Source organism: Ictalurus furcatus, chromosome 9 (assembly GCF_023375685.1).
Source record: "Ictalurus furcatus strain D&B chromosome 9, Billie_1.0, whole genome shotgun sequence".
NCBI classification, from domain to species: Eukaryota; Metazoa; Chordata; class Actinopteri; order Siluriformes; family Ictaluridae; genus Ictalurus; species Ictalurus furcatus.
Window position 1 is genome coordinate 17,576,679 of NC_071263.1, and position 21,019 is coordinate 17,597,697.

Genomic DNA, 21,019 nt, shown 5'->3' on the forward strand with positions numbered 1-21,019 from the left:
CATGGAGATTTTGAAGGTATGTCTGGAGAAAAGTCCTTTTTGAATAAAGACCAATAGTGGTAACAGGATATTCATGCCATGTTAGCTCTGCCCTCCAAAGACTGGAATATAAGCATTCAATAATTAATTCTTCAATTTGAAGAATTATATAGAGGTAGGATTCAGTTTTATCATTTATCATGTTAACATATAGTATATAGTGTAAATGTAGTTAAACATTTAAGCTTCGGTGAAACACATTCTGGGCTTATTTATGAGATGTTGTTACATATGTATTCAATTTTTTACATATTTGTATTCAATGTTTATGTTTATAAACATACATTAGAATTAGAGGCTTGACAACATTTTTGACAAAAAAATGCTGCTAGATTTCTTTTTGGTTCCTTTTCTCTCTGACAGAACAGTGATTTTAAAAAGGGACATTCATTACGAATGTGATTAAATTGAACATTGAAATATTATTAATAGTTCTAATAATATTTAAGAAACTGAAAAGTATTTTGAGATATGTTTTTTTATGTTTAATTAATAGATGTACTTTATTTTACTCAGAGTGCGTTGTCAGAAGTTACTCTACTGTTACTTAGTAGATTTTACAATATTCCACCCATCCAAATAAGACGCATATTTATTAGGTCTGAATGACTCTTAATTCACATTTAGAATTAGTTAGATTAGCAGTTCAGTAGTATATATATATATATATATATATATATATATATATATATATATATATATATATATATATATATATGTATATACTGATGAACTGTACAGTTTAATAGTAACTCTTATAGGACTCACGAGTTTACCATAGTCTGAACAAATCTAAAGTAATAAACACATAATTGTCAAATACTTAAGAATTTACGATAAGTATAAAATCTTGGTTTTGACGTTTTATGGCTTGATGAGCCATTATTTATTGCAGATGAGACACATGTATGATGTGACATTCAGTACGCACCCTTCTTATCAGAAATATATCACTGCATGCTTCTCTTGGGATTTTTTTTTTTTTGCCCGTTTCTTTTTTTTAATGAATTAAAGAGCTTCTCATTTCCATTGAGGCTGTAAAAAAATCTGAATCACAGTGTGACCAGTTTTCCTCTTAAACATCTTTAGCATCTCTGTGGCTCCCTCTGCTGGTCAAATTAATGTCCGTTATTAAATAGTGGAATGGGATGCAGACTCCGAGGTAGTTTTTGGAACGTTATGCTGATGGGCCTTAATCAATTTTGTTCAACTTTGAATTATATTGATTGACAATTTTGGACATGATCTGTTTGCGCAAGAACTTCTGGATTTATGTTTATATTTTTATGTGTCTGTTATAGGCTTTATTAATGTCTTTGAATCCATCATTTTCAAACAGGTTTTTCAGACAATCTGTGGAAGTGAGGATGATGGGTGGTTAGCTTGGAGTTATCCAGAATTGACACAGCAGACACAGGTTGTGATCTGGTTTTATTCACTGGTAGTACTGAACGGTGCCCTCCACTAATATAGGCACCCTTGATGAGCAAAGAAGGCTGTGAAAAATCATCTTTATTGTTTAACCTTTTGATCTTTTGTTGTTTTTTTTTTAAATCACAAAAATACTCTGCTCTCATGGATATCAAACAATTGCAAACAAAACACAGGTTTATCCAAAAAAAACATCTTTGTTAAATATAGGTGTGCAACAATTATTAGCACCCTTTTAGTCAATAATTTGTACTACCTCCCTTTGCCAAGATAACAGCTCTGAGTCTTCTCCTATAATGCCTGATGAGGTTGGAAAACACATGGCAAGGAATCTGATACCATTCCTCTGTACAGAATATCTCCAGATCCTTCAAAGTTCAAGGTCCATGCTGGTGGACTCTCCTCTTCAGTTCACCCCACAAGTTCTCTTGGGTTTCAATAGCATTTTTGTGATTTTTTTTTAACAAAAGATCAAAAGTTTAAACAATAAAGACAATTTTTCACAGCCTTCTTTGCTCATATTTACCAAAGGTGCCAATATTAGTGGAGGGAACTGTATGTGGTGAATATCTAAGGATACAGGTCACACTTGATCACTTGCCTTGCTAGTTGTTGACACAATTAAGCCAACAAGAGAAAAGTGAACAGTTTTATATATTTCCCAAAAGTATTTATAATGTTGAAAAGAAAAAGGTTGACAAGATGAACAATTCCTTCATCTTCAGTAATCTTCAGGTCTGGAGCTTATCTTGGGAACGCTGAGCGTAAGGTAGGGGAATGCATCCCTGCACACACACACACATTCACACCTAGGTGTAATTTTAGTGTAACTAATTCAGCTACTTGCATGGTTTTTTTTTTACAGTGGAGGGAAACTGGAGAACTCGGAGAAAACCATGAACACTGAGGCAGTAATACTATCCACTGTCTACTACTACCATGAAGAATCACCTGATCTAAATTCAACATACATACATTTCACATTATGCGTTGGAGGTGAACAGCCCACAGAATAAACAGAAACAACTGTCAGAATGTCCTGGCAACAGATTTTGGATAAGATAAGTATCAGCCTTCAGGATGTCCTTTTAAATGCATACAACCAGGTATTAAACAGGATTTCCTAACTGAATGTTTGTGTACACAAGCAAAATACCAAAAAGAGTTGCAAATACTGTTTCACATTTGCACCACTTATACTGTAACCAGTACTGGCACCAGTCACATCAGATCTAGGTGATGTGAGATTTGTTTTTTAATATAAGTTTTAGGCACATGCAAAGACATGCTGTAGAAAGATGCCTTCAAAATAATTAAATTAAATGTTTCCCCATTAAAAAAATACAGCAAAGAGCAGTAAACAGTAGTAAATGAAACAAAGTCAATATTTGGTGGGACAAAATTTTTTTAAATAAAAATGAAAATAAAAACAGTAGTCTCCGGTACAATGAATGCAGTTTAATGCAGTTTAAGGGGATTAGCTGAAAGTTTTATTGAGAATCTTGCAGAACCAGCTACAGTTCTTCTGGAGACTTTGACTGTCACACTTGCTTCTTATTTTTGCCGCAAAACCCAGCAGCCTTCATTGTGTTTTTTTGTCAGAAAAGTGTCTTTTACGTAATTATGCTTCTTTCTTTAACGACATACAAATATTTATCTGTAAACTAATGTTTGGGAGTCTAAAATGTTATTTTGTACTGACTTGATTATATAGGTCATAAAATAAAATGTGTGTGTGTGTGTGTGCGTGTGTGTGTGTGTGTGCGTGCGCGCGCGCGCGCGTGTGTGTGTGCGTGTGTGTATGTGTGTATAAATCGCCGACCATTTGTTGAGATCTGTGACTCCAAAGACCCCACTTTCGGAAGCATGTGTGTAGAGACTGCATGCAATTTCTGTGTACATATATGTGTAACACTATTTTCACTCATGAAAATATTATTTTATTAACAGTATACTGTAGGCTTATAGTAACATCAGAAACGACCAGTTACATACATTCTTCTGTTAGAATCATTCATTACTAGCTAAGATGGCTAGGTAGCTTTTGTGTGGATCACATAAACTTCGCCATTAAAACTGTTTCTCTCAGTACCTCACCGTCGGCCCAAACTTACTGTAACTCACATAAATTAGGTAGGCTACATGCTCACATGCTAAACATACAACTAATCTTAGGTCATAGCCTTGTGTAAACCAACCTTTCAATTTTTGTACACTCTTTAGATATACAACAACAATCTAACTGCATTGTACAAATGATCATTGCCTCGCGTTTCAAAACCTACAGTTTCAGACTTTCAGTATTACTCTGCAATGGCATGTGTGTTCATTTAATAAGAATTTGTAATCATTATTAACTAATAATTGCTATATTCCTCGATGTGCATTTAATAATTGACCTTTTTCACTTGCGTTATTTGTGGCATATACTGCTGGCAAATAGGCCTATATGATACGTGCATGTGACGTAGGCCTATAACAAATGCGAAAATGTGTAAACACAAAAATCATGAAATCATGGAAGAAAAAATGGCCTATGTCTAAATGAAATGCAGTGTGTATTGACGTGAACAGTATACATGTGCAAATAAGACCAATTAAATAGCATTGCTTCAACACGCACCACTGGTCAGTCATTTTAGCAGGCGTTTACATTAATGACGGGAAATGTGATTATTAATGGCTCAGTCTTTATTTCGTATGTGACCTCTCTCTCTCTCTCTCTCTCTCTCTCTCTCTGTCAAAAAACTATTAACTGCTCTGCTTCAAGAGTCCTTTCATTTCGCCCCGTGAAAAATCGATTTATGCTGCAATTATGTTAGAGATCACTCGGAGATAATCCGGTGTAAGTGGCTGATCAGTGTTGTTATTCGCTCATTAACAGGTGTACAGTGGGAAGTGCAGCGCTGTATTTCTCTGCGAGCGCGTGGGGAGGGAGTGTGCTGCACGAGCTCTTTCAACTTTATACTGTATAGGTCACTCTAAATTACCCTCATGCACATCACTGAGCATAATACTGCGTTTTTCTTGTTCTTTTTTTTATTTTAAATATAAATATGTCTATTACTACATGAGCTTTACATAATGAAAGATTGCTGTTTATACAAATAAATAATAAATAGTCCGTATACTTGAGTTATGGTTAGTCTCGTTTTAAATGTGGTTTATGGCTTTTAGAGTGCTTATGTGTTGGTTTCTATTCTACTTTCTATTTCTTCACCTAGGGTAAATGTAGATGAATGATGTTTTGGTTATAAACTTAGACGACAACGATATCTATCCCAAATCGGCAAGGACTCTTCAGGTGTTAGTTGGTTAAGGCGGATAGGCAAATGAGGCCATGTCAGTGGGCTGTACCGCTCTCTACGTAACAGCGAGGGAAGATCCACAGCGCGCTCAAGTCACGGCGCTCGCGACTGTTCCTCACTTTATCCAACAACGTCGCGTAAAAACCCTCACCACTGACTGCACACCGTCTGCTGGAACAATCTGTGAAAAGCCCAGGTCTGGGTCCTGCATGTTGACGAACTGCACATTTCCACCGTAATGCTGGGCGCAGTGAAAATGGAAGGACACGAAACTCCTGACTGGAGTAGCTATTATACCGATGCACAGGAGGTTTGTACGATTATATTGAGTATTTCAGCGTGAGTGACGTGTGAAATAGTTTTAAAACTATTTACCTTTAACTTAAGCATACAAAAATTTGGACATAGGCCTACGCGACGGTGGAAAAATATAGGCGAGGTTTCTTTCTTGATCACTTTCTTAAGATCAATTGGTAGCCCTAAAAATGAAAATGTTGATATATTTGAATGTAAAGCTACCTGAGGCAGGCTGTCCCGCATGGTGGCGGTAGTGTTCCCGGTGTGAACCGCCGTGCCTTACTGCTCAATGATATCATACTGGAAATGTGCTAGTTTTAAATATATTTAAATAGGATTTTACGTGAATCTTATATATATATATATATATATATATATATATATATATATATATATATATATATATGCTATTCGTTAATAATATTCTGATATTCTGAATAACTTTTTTAAAAAGTTTTAAAACACGTTTAAACGTCAATTATTAAATAATACTGAACATTACGTTTCTATAGTAAATTTAAAAATATGTACAATTATATTATATCTTTTGAATCCTTATTTATTTGTTTGTTTATTTATTTACTTACATGCTCACTTACTTACATACTTACTTTCTTGTTGTATTTGATGAGGCTGAAAAGCATAAATTATATGACATTACATTATTATCACTAAAAATCCTGGTGTACTACTGATATTTCCTGTTTTGTTTGTTTTATTGGTCATCATGTTTGTTTATTGTAAAGCATTTTTTTCGTCTGTGTAGTGGAACAATCTACAGAATCTAAGTAAATATTGAGTAAAGATTAAAGTTCATGTAAAATATACACGCGTTTGCGCCTGTCTTTTCGAGTTTCATAGGATGATTTTTTTTTTCTCAAAGAACCGACAAATTTAAAATGTCAAAATTACCTATTAAATAATAAAGTGTATGTTTCGTTTCATTTCAGGTCTATTCGCCCATGACGAACAGCAGCATGAATGCTGGACTGACTTCCATGAACAGTATGAACAGTTATATGAGTATGTCCACCAGTGGGAATATGACCTCTAGTTCTTTTAACATGTCCTATGCGAACCCTGCTCTCGGCGCTGGACTAAGCCCAGGAACTATGGCGGGGATGCAGTCGAGCGCAAGCAGCGCAATGAACGGAATGGGTGGCGGGGTATCGTCCATGGGCACCGCGCTTAGTCCCACAAATATGAATGCAATTTCAGCTCAACACACTTCTATGAACGCACTGAACCCTTACTCAAGCATCAGCCCCACTATGAGCCCCATGACATACGCCCAACCTAACCTTAACAGGGCGCGGGACAACAAGACATTTAGGAGAAGTTATCCGCACGCCAAGCCTCCATACTCTTACATATCACTTATCACTATGGCTATCCAGCAGTCACCCAGCAAGATGCTCACGCTTAGTGAGATCTATCAGTGGATAATGGATCTTTTTCCATACTACCGTCAAAACCAACAAAGGTGGCAAAACTCCATCAGACATTCGCTGTCTTTCAATGACTGCTTTGTCAAAGTGTCCAGATCACCAGATAAGCCGGGAAAAGGCTCATACTGGACCCTGCACCCTGACTCTGGAAATATGTTTGAGAATGGCTGTTACCTCCGCAGACAGAAGCGTTTCAAATGTGAGAAAAAGCTTGTCGGAAGTAAAGGGCCAGATGGAAGGAAAGAGCAGAACGGGTCAGGCTCGCCCTCAAGTGACAGCACAAACACAAAGACCGGACCTGTGGACTCCAACTCAATAACCAGCGCAAACCAGTCATCAAGCCCTCAGAACTTGGACCACAGAAATGGTAGTAGCAACTCTGAACTAAAGAGCAATGGCCCACAGATACACCCCGTGGCCAACTCAGCCACATCTCTCTCCTCTCTCCCTCTGCCCCCTCACTCTATGGCCCACGAGTCTCAGCTGCACCTAAAGGGAGACCCCCATTACTCTTTCAACCACCCGTTTTCCATCAATAATTTAATGTCCTCCTCGGAGCAACAACACAAACTGGACTTGAAAGCATATGAACAAGCGTTGCAATATTCATCTTATGGCTCAGGTATGTCTTCCAGCCTGCCTCTCGGCAGCGCTTCTATGGCTGGGAGAGCGAGCATGGACCCCTCGGCTTTAGAGGCGTCTTACTACCAAGGTGTGTATTCAAGGCCAGTTCTTAACACTTCTTAGTTTGGTCTTATAATTTACTGCACTCAACAATTGCTGACAGATAAACTTTATTTTATTTTTTTTTTTGCATGCACCCTGTGCATTAAAGACTGTTGCTTTAAAGTATAATAATGTGTATGTGTATAATAAAATATTGTAAAGTGTTTCCCTGAATGATTGTATTACCCACCTTTAAATAATTGCTAGTGTATTTAAAACGATTTTGAGCTTGTAAAATAATGTACTCCCCTCAAACCAATATGTCCGATGTGTTACAATGTGTACAAATGAAGGTCAGTTGTGGTCTTGTGGAATGTGTGCTGCAGGTAAAAAGCAAAATAACTGTCTCTTGCAGATGTATTTGGATGTTGTCATTTTACTTGTTGTTTTTGGGTTTTTATTTACCTCGTTTGATGAAAACACTTTAATCCAAAACTTGTACTGAAATAAGTTAATCAAACATGAAAATGAATTGCGAATAAAACACGTTATTTCCTAATTACGCCAGTTAGTGTTTCGTTGGATGTTTATGTTTAGAAGCTCCTGCATAATTTGCCCAAAATATATTTGGAGGAGTCGGTGATGCTGTTTCATTTCTCAGGGTCTTATGCAAGGTTTTAGGAAATGTTATGGCGCAATTTGAACCTATATGTGCCATTTTATTTATTTTATTGGTGTTTAATTATTGTCTGTTTTGATTTGGATTTTTACCCCTTTTTTAATGGTCGGAGCACCAAGGTTCAGTTTGGTCATTAGGAATATGCGACAAATAATAGCAAGTGCAAGGCCCTTTTTTACACGCCTTAAAATAAATTAGCATAACTATAAAGTAATCCTAAACATAATTCACAAATCACAATAGTAATAAAACACAAATAAATGAACATTATAGCTGTTAAACCATTTCTCTGATTAGGTTTCTGCACACACAAGTGCACATTGGCCGAGTCTGTGTGATTTGACTTTGTGTTGGTAAAAGACCAAGAGAAAATCCAAGTCTAACACAAGCGCAGCCTCAAAGCTTCTCTCCATAAAAGCTCTGCTCGCTCTTTAAATGGGATTTTTAACAATATCATAGGGAGGCCAAATCATCTTTTTGTCAAGCGTAACCTACATCACGGGCGCGTGAACCTGAACAGATTTTACTTTGATCGTGGTATTTTGTAGACACGCATTTTGGCTGACTAACCATGAAATTCGTTTAATCATCGTGCAATAGACCCTGACGCGTAAATAAAGTGGAAAATTTTTATTTACGCGTCGGTAGCCAAAAGGGCACGTGAAGCGGTCGTGATGCCGAAAAAGCATCCCGGAAAGAGAAATAATTTACACACGTAATCATCAGTGATTTTTTTTTTTAATTTATAAAACCAGTGTTCATTTATGCATTTACTTATTATGCATTTTCACATGTCAAAACAATAAATTACCTCCAGAGCACTTAAATTCAAAATAGACCGGCCTAGTTGTTGATAAACCAATCTTAAATTAAAGGTTATAAAGATATTAAGTAATTGCTGATAAGCTCCTGAGAGCCATAGAGACCTGAACTATATAAAATAATTTTAAGAGGGAGAAGATAAGACCAGAACAATGGAGAAAATATTAATTTAAGTGATGCGCTGTAATGGAGCGATAAGGCGGGATAATAGCATTTCATGTTGCTTAAAAATGCTCAAATGCAATGGCATGTGTTAAATGATATAAGTGATTTTGCACACTTATAACAAATGAAACAATCATCGGATTTACAGATTTTTTTTTTTAAAGTGTGTAATTTAATTATATTATTTTAAGGACAACCAAAATGCATGTCACCCACTACGTCTTCTTAGTCTTAGAACAACTACAATTAGACTACTACAGCAATAACAGGACAAATGTGTTCTAGTACACTAGTAATTTTTGTACATTTCTTCGTTTCAGTTCATTTAGGTGATCGTTTTAGGTGTTGATTTTTGTCAACATTTAGCAAACATATTTATTCCATATATCAATTTTATAATTAACAGAGCACATACATTAAAGATACACACTGTAGCTTGCTTCATCAAAGTGAAATATTCCATGTATGAATATTTACATTCTATCTATAGCTTCTTGAATTGTAAATATTCACATGTCTCTTATGATAAAATGGTTGCCATAAATGTTTTTGCGTATATTGGAAAGCATGAATGTTGGGAGAAAATAAATAAATTTTACAGTTCAATCATTTTGCCCAAAAGGTTCGGATGAGTGCGTAAACAACACTTTCTGTAAGTGAAAAGTTACTTAATACTCAAGAAGTTTGGCACAAAAATTAGATTTAATTTTACTATAGCCTATATTTGTGTTGTGGTCATCTGAGCAAACTCCTGCCTACATAATTATTATTTGCGATTTTAAAACAAAAATGTGAGACACTGATGTACGATTTTTAAGGGAAAAAATGTCATGCAGTGTATAAACACTACTTTGTGTTATTCCGTAAATTTTATTTAAACATGGACATAGACTACAATAATAACATCAGTGATTATGTATGTAAGTTGTATCGTAAGGTCTATGATAAAATCAATAATAATAACAACAACAACAACAATAAATAATAATAATAATAATAATAATAATAATAATAATAATACAAGCATAGTATTATTATTGTTGTTGTTATTATTATTATTATTACTATTATTATTATTATTATTATTATTATTATTATTATTGGCAGTAATGGTAGTAGTAGTCGTTTTATCAGACTAAATGACCTTTGTTTTAAATTTCCATATTATAAATTTGTAATATTATACAATTATTCCTTCTCTTACTTCCTCCATACAGAAGTGCACTCAGTGAAGGCGATCAGGCTTTATTAATGCGTAACATATGTTATCAGCAGGCAGTGTTCAGGACGGAGAGTTCAGTAGCGCCTTGTTTTCCAACTCATGTGGCATTTCTCGTTCCCCCATCAAAAGATGTGGAGCTTTCTTCAGCCTTATGGACAAAAATTTGGGCGACAATGCGCAGGGCCCTTTACTTCAGAAGCGGCCATCAGCGGGTTTACCCGTAGACCTTTCTTCTCCGTCTTTTCATTCTTAGTTTAGAAAGCCACTACAGGGCCAAGGCGCTTCTAATACCTTTTGATGGGGATTGAATTAATTATCTCCAATAACACAATTGTGCTTGGCCAACGAAAAGAGCAAAGCATTACCCCTCCAGAATCACACACAAATGAAAGAAGCTTTCAAAGGGCGAGGGAGAAGAGGGAGAGATCCTATCCGAAATCAGCTTTAGAAGCAGCTGGTTTTCCATTACATTTTATACGGGAGAAGTTTATTAGGGCTTTGTGGCCCCCTAATATGCATCAGCCATGTCAGGTTGGTGGTCTTCTCTCTGGCGTTCATGAGATCTGTCTATTCTGTGCTCATTAGCCAACTGAAATTCGCAAACAACACCGAAATTCTTTTATTTTATATTTATAATGTAATATTTAAAATTTTTGTTTTTTATTTATTTTTTGTTGCCTTATATGTTTTAAAAATTAAATAAATAAATAATAAATAAATAAATAATCAAGAGCAAAATTATTTTAAACTGTGTATAAGATTGACGGCATGTTAGGCAATACAAAGAGCCAAATGGCCACTGAGGTTTATCAGACCTGTCCAGGTTTTAGCAGGAAAGCTGAAGGAACATCACTGAGTTAAATCACATAATCAGACACATCACATTTTGTTGCGCACCACCAACTAAAATGACTGAGAAAGTAAGAAATAATAATAAAAAAAAAAAATGAAATCTTTGCTCATTCGTCTGTCCCAGTGCAAATGAGCCAGTGTTTTAATTTCAGGTAATGGGTAGCAGACTATAAGTGACCTGCAATGTCTGACTGAAAAGAGGAGGTGGGATTAAAAAAGAGAAAGGCTTGAAATCTTTCGTGTCGTTATAGCAACGGGATCAGTCACTCTTTTCTCTGAGGGTCATTCAGCATAGGCTGTCGAAACACGGTTTTAATTAAAGCGTATAAAAACTTGTTTTGTAGTCCGGTCATCATACTACCGATTTTAGGGAGGATAATCGGGATTGCCTTTAGTTCCACCCCAATAAACACGGGCGCGAGCCTCCGCACAGAGACTCAACACCACCGCAGTGTAAAAGCCTGGGCTCAGGTCTAACCTAACATCCCTGCAATGTGCACGCAGATTCTGCTCAAACAAACATCACATTGTTCTAACTTTCTGTTCGTATTAAAGGGAAAACGAACAGTTGTACAGTTTAATGAGAGAGCTGTGGGAGAGGGATGAGTGAGATCCGAAGCGGGGATTCCCGGCTTGTGGCATCTCCACGGTAACCGGAGCGCGAGAATCTCCGCGCGCGTCCCAGCGCCAGGAGAACAGGAGCTCCACACTTCCTCCTGTCTTTATTCTGTCTCTCCGACCAACGGGCCATGCAACATGTTTCTGAGGACATAATCGATCATGCTCAAAAACACACACGGGCCCCTGCGACACCGGCCACCTCAGATGAAGGATGGAGAGGACTGGCGGGGGCTCATGAGGGGCATCCCGTCAATACCAGGAATGTAAACCATCTCGATAGAATTGTTTAGTAATTAGTTTTCGGCAGGAGTCGAGGGATGTTTGATCTGCTTATGTTTATACATTGTAAATGTGTCCATGAGAAAAAAAGATGTCAGAATTGTTTTTCTTTTCTTCAAATGAATGAAAAGTCAGCTGTTTTCTTATCATCAAATTTATCACAAAGGCCTTGCTTAATGAAGACGAGCCAGTGGCACGGCTTCAGATGCGCATCACCGGTGCCATGTCTGTCTATGAGAGACCTTAACATTAGCCCAAAATGAGCATTTTCAAAGTAATTTGATGGTTTTTAAGTAAACGTTTGTTGCGTGAGAAGAATACAAATTCGGTAGATAAAAATAATTTCCATATTACTTTTCACACCACTGCATGACTGGTAGGCCTATTGTTATTATTATTATTATTATTATTATTATTATTAGTCTGGGTTATAAATAAATGAGAGAAAGAATTTACAATAGATTAAGATGGTAATGATTGTTGTATAAACCATGTCAGTTACATCAGTTTAAAAAACTGAAAACGTTAGCATTTATTCTCACTTGAAATAGATAATGTCAGCTAATGAAAAAAAAACAATCAGATAATATGGTGCATGTCCACTATCAGGAGCAGACAGGGTTTAAGAAAACCTGTGGTGTGGTGAGCGGCCGTAAATCTGCCGATAACTTCCTCCTCTGTCTGACATTTATCATCACAAGGCTGCTTTTTATACTCACAACTCATACTTTGCAAATATTTTAATATTTCTTAAAAAAAAAAAGCTTTCAGAAAAAAAAAAATCCAATTATATTTACAAAATAAAAAGCCTTATATATTTTCTTAGTTGTCAAATCTAATCAAGCACAGACTTGAAATCAAGGTCCCTTTATTTATTGCTGAAAAATACCCAACACTTGCCTGGTTCATCTGATATTACTCTGTAAACCATTTAATACACAAAACAGGCCAGCTAAACATTTTATATTTCAGAAGTAAAAGACCTCATTAGGGTACCCAGATCCTTGGACACTGAACACATTGTTCAAATCAAGACATAAAAAAATAACACTTCAAAGACACGGTTGAGATAAAATGGCTGGTTACAGTAGCATCAATCAGAGACTATAACAGTGAGAAAGTGTGTATGAAGGTTATGAGAAGGGAGTGAAGGGCTGAGGGTGAGAGCAAGCAGCACTTCCAGTCCGTGTTTGCCCAGGAAGGGCTTCGGCTGTTTGCTCAGAGTTAAACACAGCAGCCTGGTCACCAGATGTGGCCGTCTGCTCCAATCACCCACCGGCCAGTCAGATCACAGTACGGACACTGCCTGTGCCCACCTTCTTCCTCAGGACGTCTACCAACCGCTCTAGCCTGCAGCGAGAGAGCGAGAGAAAGAGATAGAGAGAGTGTAAAAGATAAATGGAAAAAGTCTTAACTGAATTGGTGTTCTTACTGACACTACTGTAGTCTTGTATGTGGAGAATGAAATGGGGACACAGGCAGTTCTCAAAGAGGGTGTTATATGTAATATTTAAAAAATATTTAAAAATTCTCCTCAATTCTGACCTCAGTCTAAAAGGTATGTAGTAGGTTCAGTGGCTTAATGCTGTATATAGGGAACACTCAAAGTGAAAAAGTAAAGTTTGCTTTAGTATTTGGTGTAGTGAGGAATGATAGCACTGCTGCTCCACTTCCCTTAAATTTCCAAATAACTGTTTTTCTAGAAAATGGATTCTGAGGTAAAGACATGAAATAAACTTAATAATAATTAAAAAAATAAACAAACAATTAAAGCAATCTTGGCATCACATTTTGGGCATTGGATACTATAATTAACAAATAATATCCAAAGTACTACAGAAGAAATGTCATAGAAATGTATAGAAACAAATGCATCTTTTCAAAGATGAAGTTGTCTCAGCAAGATGAATAAATAAATTTTCTGGTGGAAAATAATCCAAAACTTTCTCTGAGGTCAGTGGTCAGTTTCAAATTTGTTTGTGTTCCTCTTAAACAAAGTATTCTGGCATATACTTATCAAGCAGCTGAATTTGGTTTCTATAACGATTTCTGGCAGGTAGATCAACTTCCAATAACAAGCAAAGTGTTAGAGTAGGAAACTAATAAAATCGGCTGTGTTTGGAATGGCTACTCAGCTTGCTTATCAGGAGCATATGGGAGTGGTCTGACCCAAGCCTTGTTTCTTCAGCAGCTACACCTGTTTTCTCCACCCAGGAGATTTGAGCATGGTTACAGGCACTGAAACAATCCGTGAGTATACACTCCATGTACGCGTTTGCATACATAGACAAATAAAACTTGCCTAAGAAATGGTACATCGACTAAGGATGGGAAAACAGCACTAAAACACTGACTAATATTCATAAAAGGTCACTCTTTCTAAAGACAAGACTTGCATATGTCAGCTGCATGAACTGAACACAAGTATACAGAGTAACATAGAAACTAGGTTTATTCCTCATTACTACTTTCAATCAAACACACATCCTTTTTCCTCACTTGGTGCATTTTTCTACCTACACACAATTTTATATATATATATATATATATATATATATATATATATATATATATATATATATATATATATATATATATATATATATATATATATATATACACACATACACACACACACACACACACACACACATATACATATATATATACATATATATATATATATATATATATATATATATATATATATATATATATATATATAGATAGATAGATAGATAGATAGATAGACAGATAGACAGATATTCATTAGCCTCTTGGTTATGTTTGTAGAATTTGCAGGTAGGCAGCAGAATGTCCAAGGTATGCTGGTGTGCTATCTGGGATTTGGAAACAATTTTTGCACTGAGTGGCCAATAAACCCAAACGTACATGCTGAGGACGAGCCAGAAAAAAAACCATAAATCCTGATTAAGAATTCAGACGCAAAAACCAACAATTACAGCTCCAATAAGACTGAGTAAACAGCAACCTTGCTTAAATATAAAACAGCACTGTATTTTCTATAGTGTGCGCAATATGTCCTGGAAAATAAGTGTCCTAACTGTTAACTAAGTTCTAATATCTCTAACTGGAAACTGAATACCAAAAACCTGAATTAAGCATTGGCAGTTGGGTTAAACTGTAGGGTAGCTCAAGAGAACTGAGCTCCCCAGCTTTTGGTGCATGTGAAAAGCAAGCGAAGCTGAGATCTGGTACTGTAATTTAATGGAAGTGTAAATCATAGAGTGGCATAACTGTGATAATAATGATGATGATGAAGTAATATAGAAGCCAACAACTGATAAGCAAATCAAAAACATAAGATCTGGCAATGGTGGTTTAGTACTTTTGGGCGAGGGATCAGAAGGTTGTGGGTTCCAATCCCAGTATTTTCTGGCTGCCACTTTTGGGCTCTTAAGCAAGGCCATTAACCTTACTTTACTCAGCTCAATTACAAATTGTTCTATTTAAAATGAGTAAATGTACATGTAATTATAGTTCAACTGAGCCTTTAAGACAAACAGATATAGCGAAAACTTTGAATCATTACCAAACTAACAGCGTTGAAAACAACATATAATAAGAAATTGAACAGTGCTGTTTCTACATCATCGGCAACGATGAAAGAGATGGAGTTCCTCCACCGTCTACATCCCACGGTTTTGCCGAGTCTGTGCCCATGATAGCCTCAGATTCCTGTTTGTGGCTGACAGGAGTGGAATCCAATTTGGTCTTCTGCTGTTGTAGACCATCCACCTCAAGATTCAATGTGTTGTGCATGCTGAGATGCTTCTCTGCTCACCACAGTTGTAAAGAGTGATTCTATGAGTTACTAGATCCTTTCTGGCAGCTCGAACCAATCTGGCCATTCTTCTCTGACCTCTCTGATCAACAAGGCGTTTCCACCCACAGAACTGTAGCTCGCTCAATGTTTTTTGTTTTTCACACCATTCTGTGTAAACTCTAGAGACTGCTGTGTGAAATTCCCAGGAGATCAGCAATTTCTGAAATACCTGAAAGCAGCCCACCTGGCACCAACAACAATGCCATGGTTAAAGTCACAGAGATCACCACCCCCCACCTTCTGATGTTTCATATGAACATTAACTGAAGTTCTTAATGTGAATTTATGCACTGTTCTGCTGCTACATGATTGGCTGATTGGATAACTGCATCAATGAGCAGGTGTACATGTGTTCCTAATAACATGGACAGGTAGTGTATGTTTATTTAGCGTCGAATTCAATAAATTAACAAAGCTGTGAGTAATGATGTTGGTTATTGTTATAAAATTATCCTCCACCCTGAGCTGCTGGATCATGACAATATCTTAGCATTCTTAGCATGTGGTTTGATTAACACAACACCAATATCATATCATAATGCTCATGTTCACACAGCAGCCTTCTAGCCCAAGGCCTGATGAGACATGCCAGCCACAGCCCATTTGTGGCCCAGCCAGTCGATGAAAAGAGCCTTTGTATGTTTCTCATGGTCAAGTTTGATTCGGCAGGTCATCAGACTTTCAGCTCATCCCCTCCATCAATTGAGACTGTAAGGCCGGCACTCAGGTGCCACATTCTGGGCCTGATCAGTGCTTCCTTCCCCCAGCATAATATGCTGCCTCAGCCTTGCATTCTTCTCACTGTTGTGTGACGAGGCCCACGTCAGAGCTGCTTCCTACAGCCGCCTGGACTCCAAAGTCTGAGGCATATCCATCAGCGTGTCAGCTAGCGTTCAGGTGTGAGCAGTTCATATCCCCCACCCTGAGCCACTGTCTGCCCTGCACACTCATGCTCCTGGTCCTGTCTGTCTCCGTCCCTCCTCACATCCATCCTATAAAATATGTAACTTTCCCCTTTCTCACAGCCATACCCCCTCCCAGCCGCAGGCCTCTGCTTTGGCCAACAAAACTATAGTTGGGGGAAAAAAAGAAGAGGGAGTCTGATCCAGAGTGTGACTACTACACAGCGTCTGGCAATGAGGAGGCTTAAGCCAGGACGCTGGCACTGATTCAGAATTCAGGGAAATAAATAACATGACGGTTCTCAGAATGTGAGGAACTCGCTTGTTTCTACTTCCAGTAATATGGCACAACACACTGGTGAGACAGATGTTCCCTTTACAGCAGTAACTGTGATTCACACATAGTTGAACCTTGCACTGTGGACATGGCTGGGTCATGCCTCTAAATCAGTGTGTAAATGCAAACAGACAAGTAGTGCAGGCACCCACACTGGACTCAGAACTGTCAAAGTAAAATACTAGGTAAAAAGCACAATATAGTCACTAAGAACAGATAAGCATGCTATATTTCATCATTTAACCACTAATAGTTTTGTTACGGCACACCTTAAAAATCATTATTATATGAGCCAGCAATATGTGCTAGAAAAACTCATCTGTATTTTTCAAGTATTGACAAAATTAATACAAGCTCTTGAGGAGTTTAAAAAAAAAAAAAAAAAAAAAAAAACAAACATTAGGGGTGGGCATGGCTGAGTACATCAGGGGTCTAAAGTCCCACATTAGTGAGCAGAGTGTGTGTGTGGTGTTGCCACAGAGAAAAAGGGACATTTCAGAGCCCCCCTGTTTAAATACAACGCTAAAGTTCCCTCTTTTTCAGGCTTCTCATGCTGATGCTGGGTGATGGGGGTTCTCTTAGGGTTTTGAGCACCCCTCAGCTTTGCATCCCCACCCCCAAGTTCGTTAATTCATCGTGTAAATAGATCAGCAGGCCAAGCCATGTTTGCTTTTCACGGGGAGCCCCGGTGTGAGAGAGGAGTGAGAGAGGAGATAGAGAGGAGAGAGAGAGAGACAATTTCACAGAAGCTAGCTATAGTCAATGTGGAATCGAGCAGAATTGCAACGCATTACAATGAACTGCAAACTGAGCTTTGCAATTTGAATTTATGAACATTTCCCAATCATTTGCATTCTATAACCTCAATTAACAAGAGAAAGACTACTAGAACTGTATTTAACAAATACAGCTGATTCAGTAAGAATGAATAGAAATGCTTTAGTAACAATAAACTGATTTGTTAAGATACCTTTTACCACACGTCTCTATTCTGACTGGTCAGAAAGTGTTGACTTTTTTATAACAGCACCTCTGACAGTAATTCAAATTCCAGCTTTATATTAATGCACTTCTTCTAATACATTATCAGTTTTTTGTGACTGCTGTAGCACAAAATGCTTGATTTTGCTGTGGTTTTTTACAAAATTTGCGATGCAACTTGGAGTTTTTGCAGAAAAATACTTAAGCTGGTGAAATTGCAGCAAATTATTTTGCATGGTGTTTTGCAGTGACGTTTGTTGGTAAATGAAACCTTTTAGCTGTACTCATGTTCGATGCGGCTTTGGCTGAATGCACGGTGTGATGTCAGATGACGCATCTTGGCCCAAATCTGCAGAAAATCTGCGATAAGTTTGAAAAATTGCAAGCTCGTGTGAATATTTCACAGTTTGAATGATTTTGCGTTAATTTCTGCAATCACAATATCCTGGAGGGTCTGTATAACGGTCACAGCACAATAATAGAAGGCTAACAATAAATGGATTGTATAAAATGTATTATTTAACAAAGAAAACTATAATTGCGGATATAGAGATGCTTTCTGTTAATGGATGTTTATTTAACATTTATGGAAAGACTCTCAGGTGTTGGCGCTTTGTATTGGTTAGTATGTTTTCTGCCTCAGGAAAGTCTTCAGGAGAGACATTGATGCAATTTCCGTTTTCTCGTCAACATGACAAGCTGTGTCTTTTGTCTTATTTACTTCAAGAGACAGATAGAGATAGGTTAGAAAGGGAAGGAATGTTTATAGCTCCTATAAGGCAAGTGATAACAGGAACTAACTTATTTTGTGAATGTTCCACAACATTAAATGTAACAATACATTTTTAAAAGTATGGCGTCTCATTCTTTAATACATTAACATTTGTAACAATTTCTGTGGTAACCAAGGAACAAAAGACTTCGGGACCGGCTGTTATTGTAAAATAATCATCTGCTTTTGTGTTCACATTATCATGAACCCATGGGACCTGTAATCTGTCTTTACTTATTTGAAATATTTCAGTTTAAACTACTTATCGCAAACACAATGTTATACTGCAAATGACAAAACTTATTCTGAGCCTAAACCTCTCACTGGTGAATTCTTTACAAGAGCCAAAATTAAATGGTTGGTTCTTCTGTTTGTACTTACTTGTGCACTTTTTCAGTGGCCTCTCTTTCAGACTCCTGTGTCACTTGGAGTTGAGTTCGAGTGTTCTGTAGCTCTGAGGTGAGCTGCTGCACACGATTCAGCAGATTCTGTCCTTGGGCTGTGCTGCTGTCCTTAACACATGTGGGAGAGGATGAGCATGGAGACTCCTCTGTTTGGCTCTGCTGTGCACTGAGACAAAAATCAAGCTTTAATGTACGAGTGATAAGGATTGCTTCAGAACTTTCTTTATTCATTTATTCAACTTAAACACTTGTGATGCTAATAATCAGAGAAAAAAAATACCTAGAAAGGGCTAAGCTCAACCACTGTGTTATTATTAAAACTCTGGAATCTGTTGTACCAGTGATAGACATACAGTAGTTAGAGACAGTCAGATGGACAGATAGGCAGACAAACAGCATGATGGAGCTAGACATATAGATAGACAGACAGAAATTGTTGAAGGCCACACATTTCATCCAAGTCTACCAGTATAGTATATATACACGATATTCTCAAAAAATATCAAAGTATAAAATGTTGTTATATTTGTTTAACTATGCACCTAAGGGTTTGCCTATTGCTTCCTTCACACCACCACATATGCCAATGGCCAATACCATACCAAAGTTCCTTACACAAACACACAACTTGACCCATACAGTGAGAGCATGCTCCCAGTTTATCTGTGGGTGAGAAATGGTAACTCTGTATCAACACCATGAGCCAACTGACATATCTAATATTGGAACAGAAGGTCGGTACATGAGACAATATCTGGGGGTAATAATGCAGCAGAACGGCAGTGGAATACATTATTGTTTAGCCTGCATCACTGTGCTGCAGCACTCACACAGGGGGTTTCACACAGGAGATATGTGTTTTTCAATGAGATATGAGGAACAGAAAAATTACAGGGTTAGAAGGGAGAAGAGAGTGAAAGAGAGTGAGAGAGAGAGCGAGAGAGCTTGAGAGCGAGAGAGAGAGAGAGAGAGAGAAAGAGAGAGAATCAGCCCAGCTGACATGGCAGTTTATTTCAAATGTGGCTTTCTCAGAGAAAATGTACCAACATACTTTGTGCTAGGACTGACACTAATAATAGTCTATAAACCAGGTAAAAACCTTTGGACTAGATACCTACTCCTTGGATTAAAAGGCACCCCTTAGATCATCCCTTAGATCCATGGTCAAAATAAATAACCAAAATGCAAAGGGTAATGTAAAGGAAGAGATCATGCATAAAATAACAGGAATAGCTTGCTGCTTTCAAGTCATGCATATAAATAGCATGTGGTACCCCTGTCGGTTACAGGTTTAAAGGTCTTTTATTATACAATATACGTCATTAATAACCTGGGCAGGTGGAAGACCCAGTACAAACAGAAAAACCGCATCACATAATACACCTAATAATGGGACACAGTTAGACAACAATGAGACCTAAACCTCTCTTTTCTGCTTCTCCTACAGAGGAGGGCTGCTGTGGTTTTCCTGACAGAATGAAGCTAGATTGATTGCCACTGGTCTGTGTCATTTAGCCTTGACATTGCGTGTGTTTTTGCCTTAATGTCATATTACCCATTCTGTCCTCTTGTCCTTTTAATTAGTTTCAGAGAGGTTTCCATGTCATGCTTCTCCTTTCCTTTTATTTTTTTTGAAAGCAAGAGGCAATCAATTCTGATGTGTTATTGATAGCCAAGGAAGTGATGTAAAGTTGTGTGCTTTGTTTAATTAAATGCAAACATATTGGGTACGAAGGTCCAATGACAGTGACAAACAAGGGCAGAGAAGCAATGCCTACGATGGATTATCTTATCTTATCCCCCCACCCCCCAACTCTCACCCACAAACATGTACACTCGTCTCAGTTTCCTCTCGACCCCAGTCCCCTTTCCGAGTGTTTTATGAGAGGCCATTAAATGTAATTAAATAAATAATCCTTAAATGGTCAAAGCCTTTTTGGTTTAGTA

General features: G+C 37.4%; 2 protein-coding genes across 4 annotated transcripts in view; one reads left to right on the plus strand and one right to left on the minus strand.

The window, feature by feature from the left end:
• The first annotated feature begins 4,279 nt into the window (after positions 1-4,279).
• foxa1 (forkhead box A1) lies at positions 4,280-7,672 on the plus strand. The gene is made up of 2 exons (XM_053633724.1): positions 4,280-5,088; positions 6,026-7,672. Exons 1-2 carry the CDS (start codon positions 5,017-5,019, stop codon positions 7,268-7,270), a joined length of 1,317 nt encoding a protein of 438 aa, XP_053489699.1. The 5' UTR covers positions 4,280-5,016; the 3' UTR covers positions 7,271-7,672.
• A 4,606-nt stretch (positions 7,673-12,278) lies between these two features.
• The window catches only part of mipol1 (mirror-image polydactyly 1), a 50,448-nt gene continuing 41,707 nt past the window's right edge, over positions 12,279-21,019 (minus strand). For all 3 annotated transcript variants that reach the window (XM_053632833.1, XM_053632834.1, XM_053632832.1), the window contains 2 exons: positions 19,050-19,238; positions 12,279-13,179 (listed from right to left, as the gene is read on the minus strand). In XM_053632833.1, coding sequence (XP_053488808.1) covers positions 13,113-13,179; positions 19,050-19,238 — 256 coding nt within the window. In that variant the 3' untranslated portion in view covers positions 12,279-13,112. The remainder of the gene's footprint in view (positions 13,180-19,049; positions 19,239-21,019) is intronic.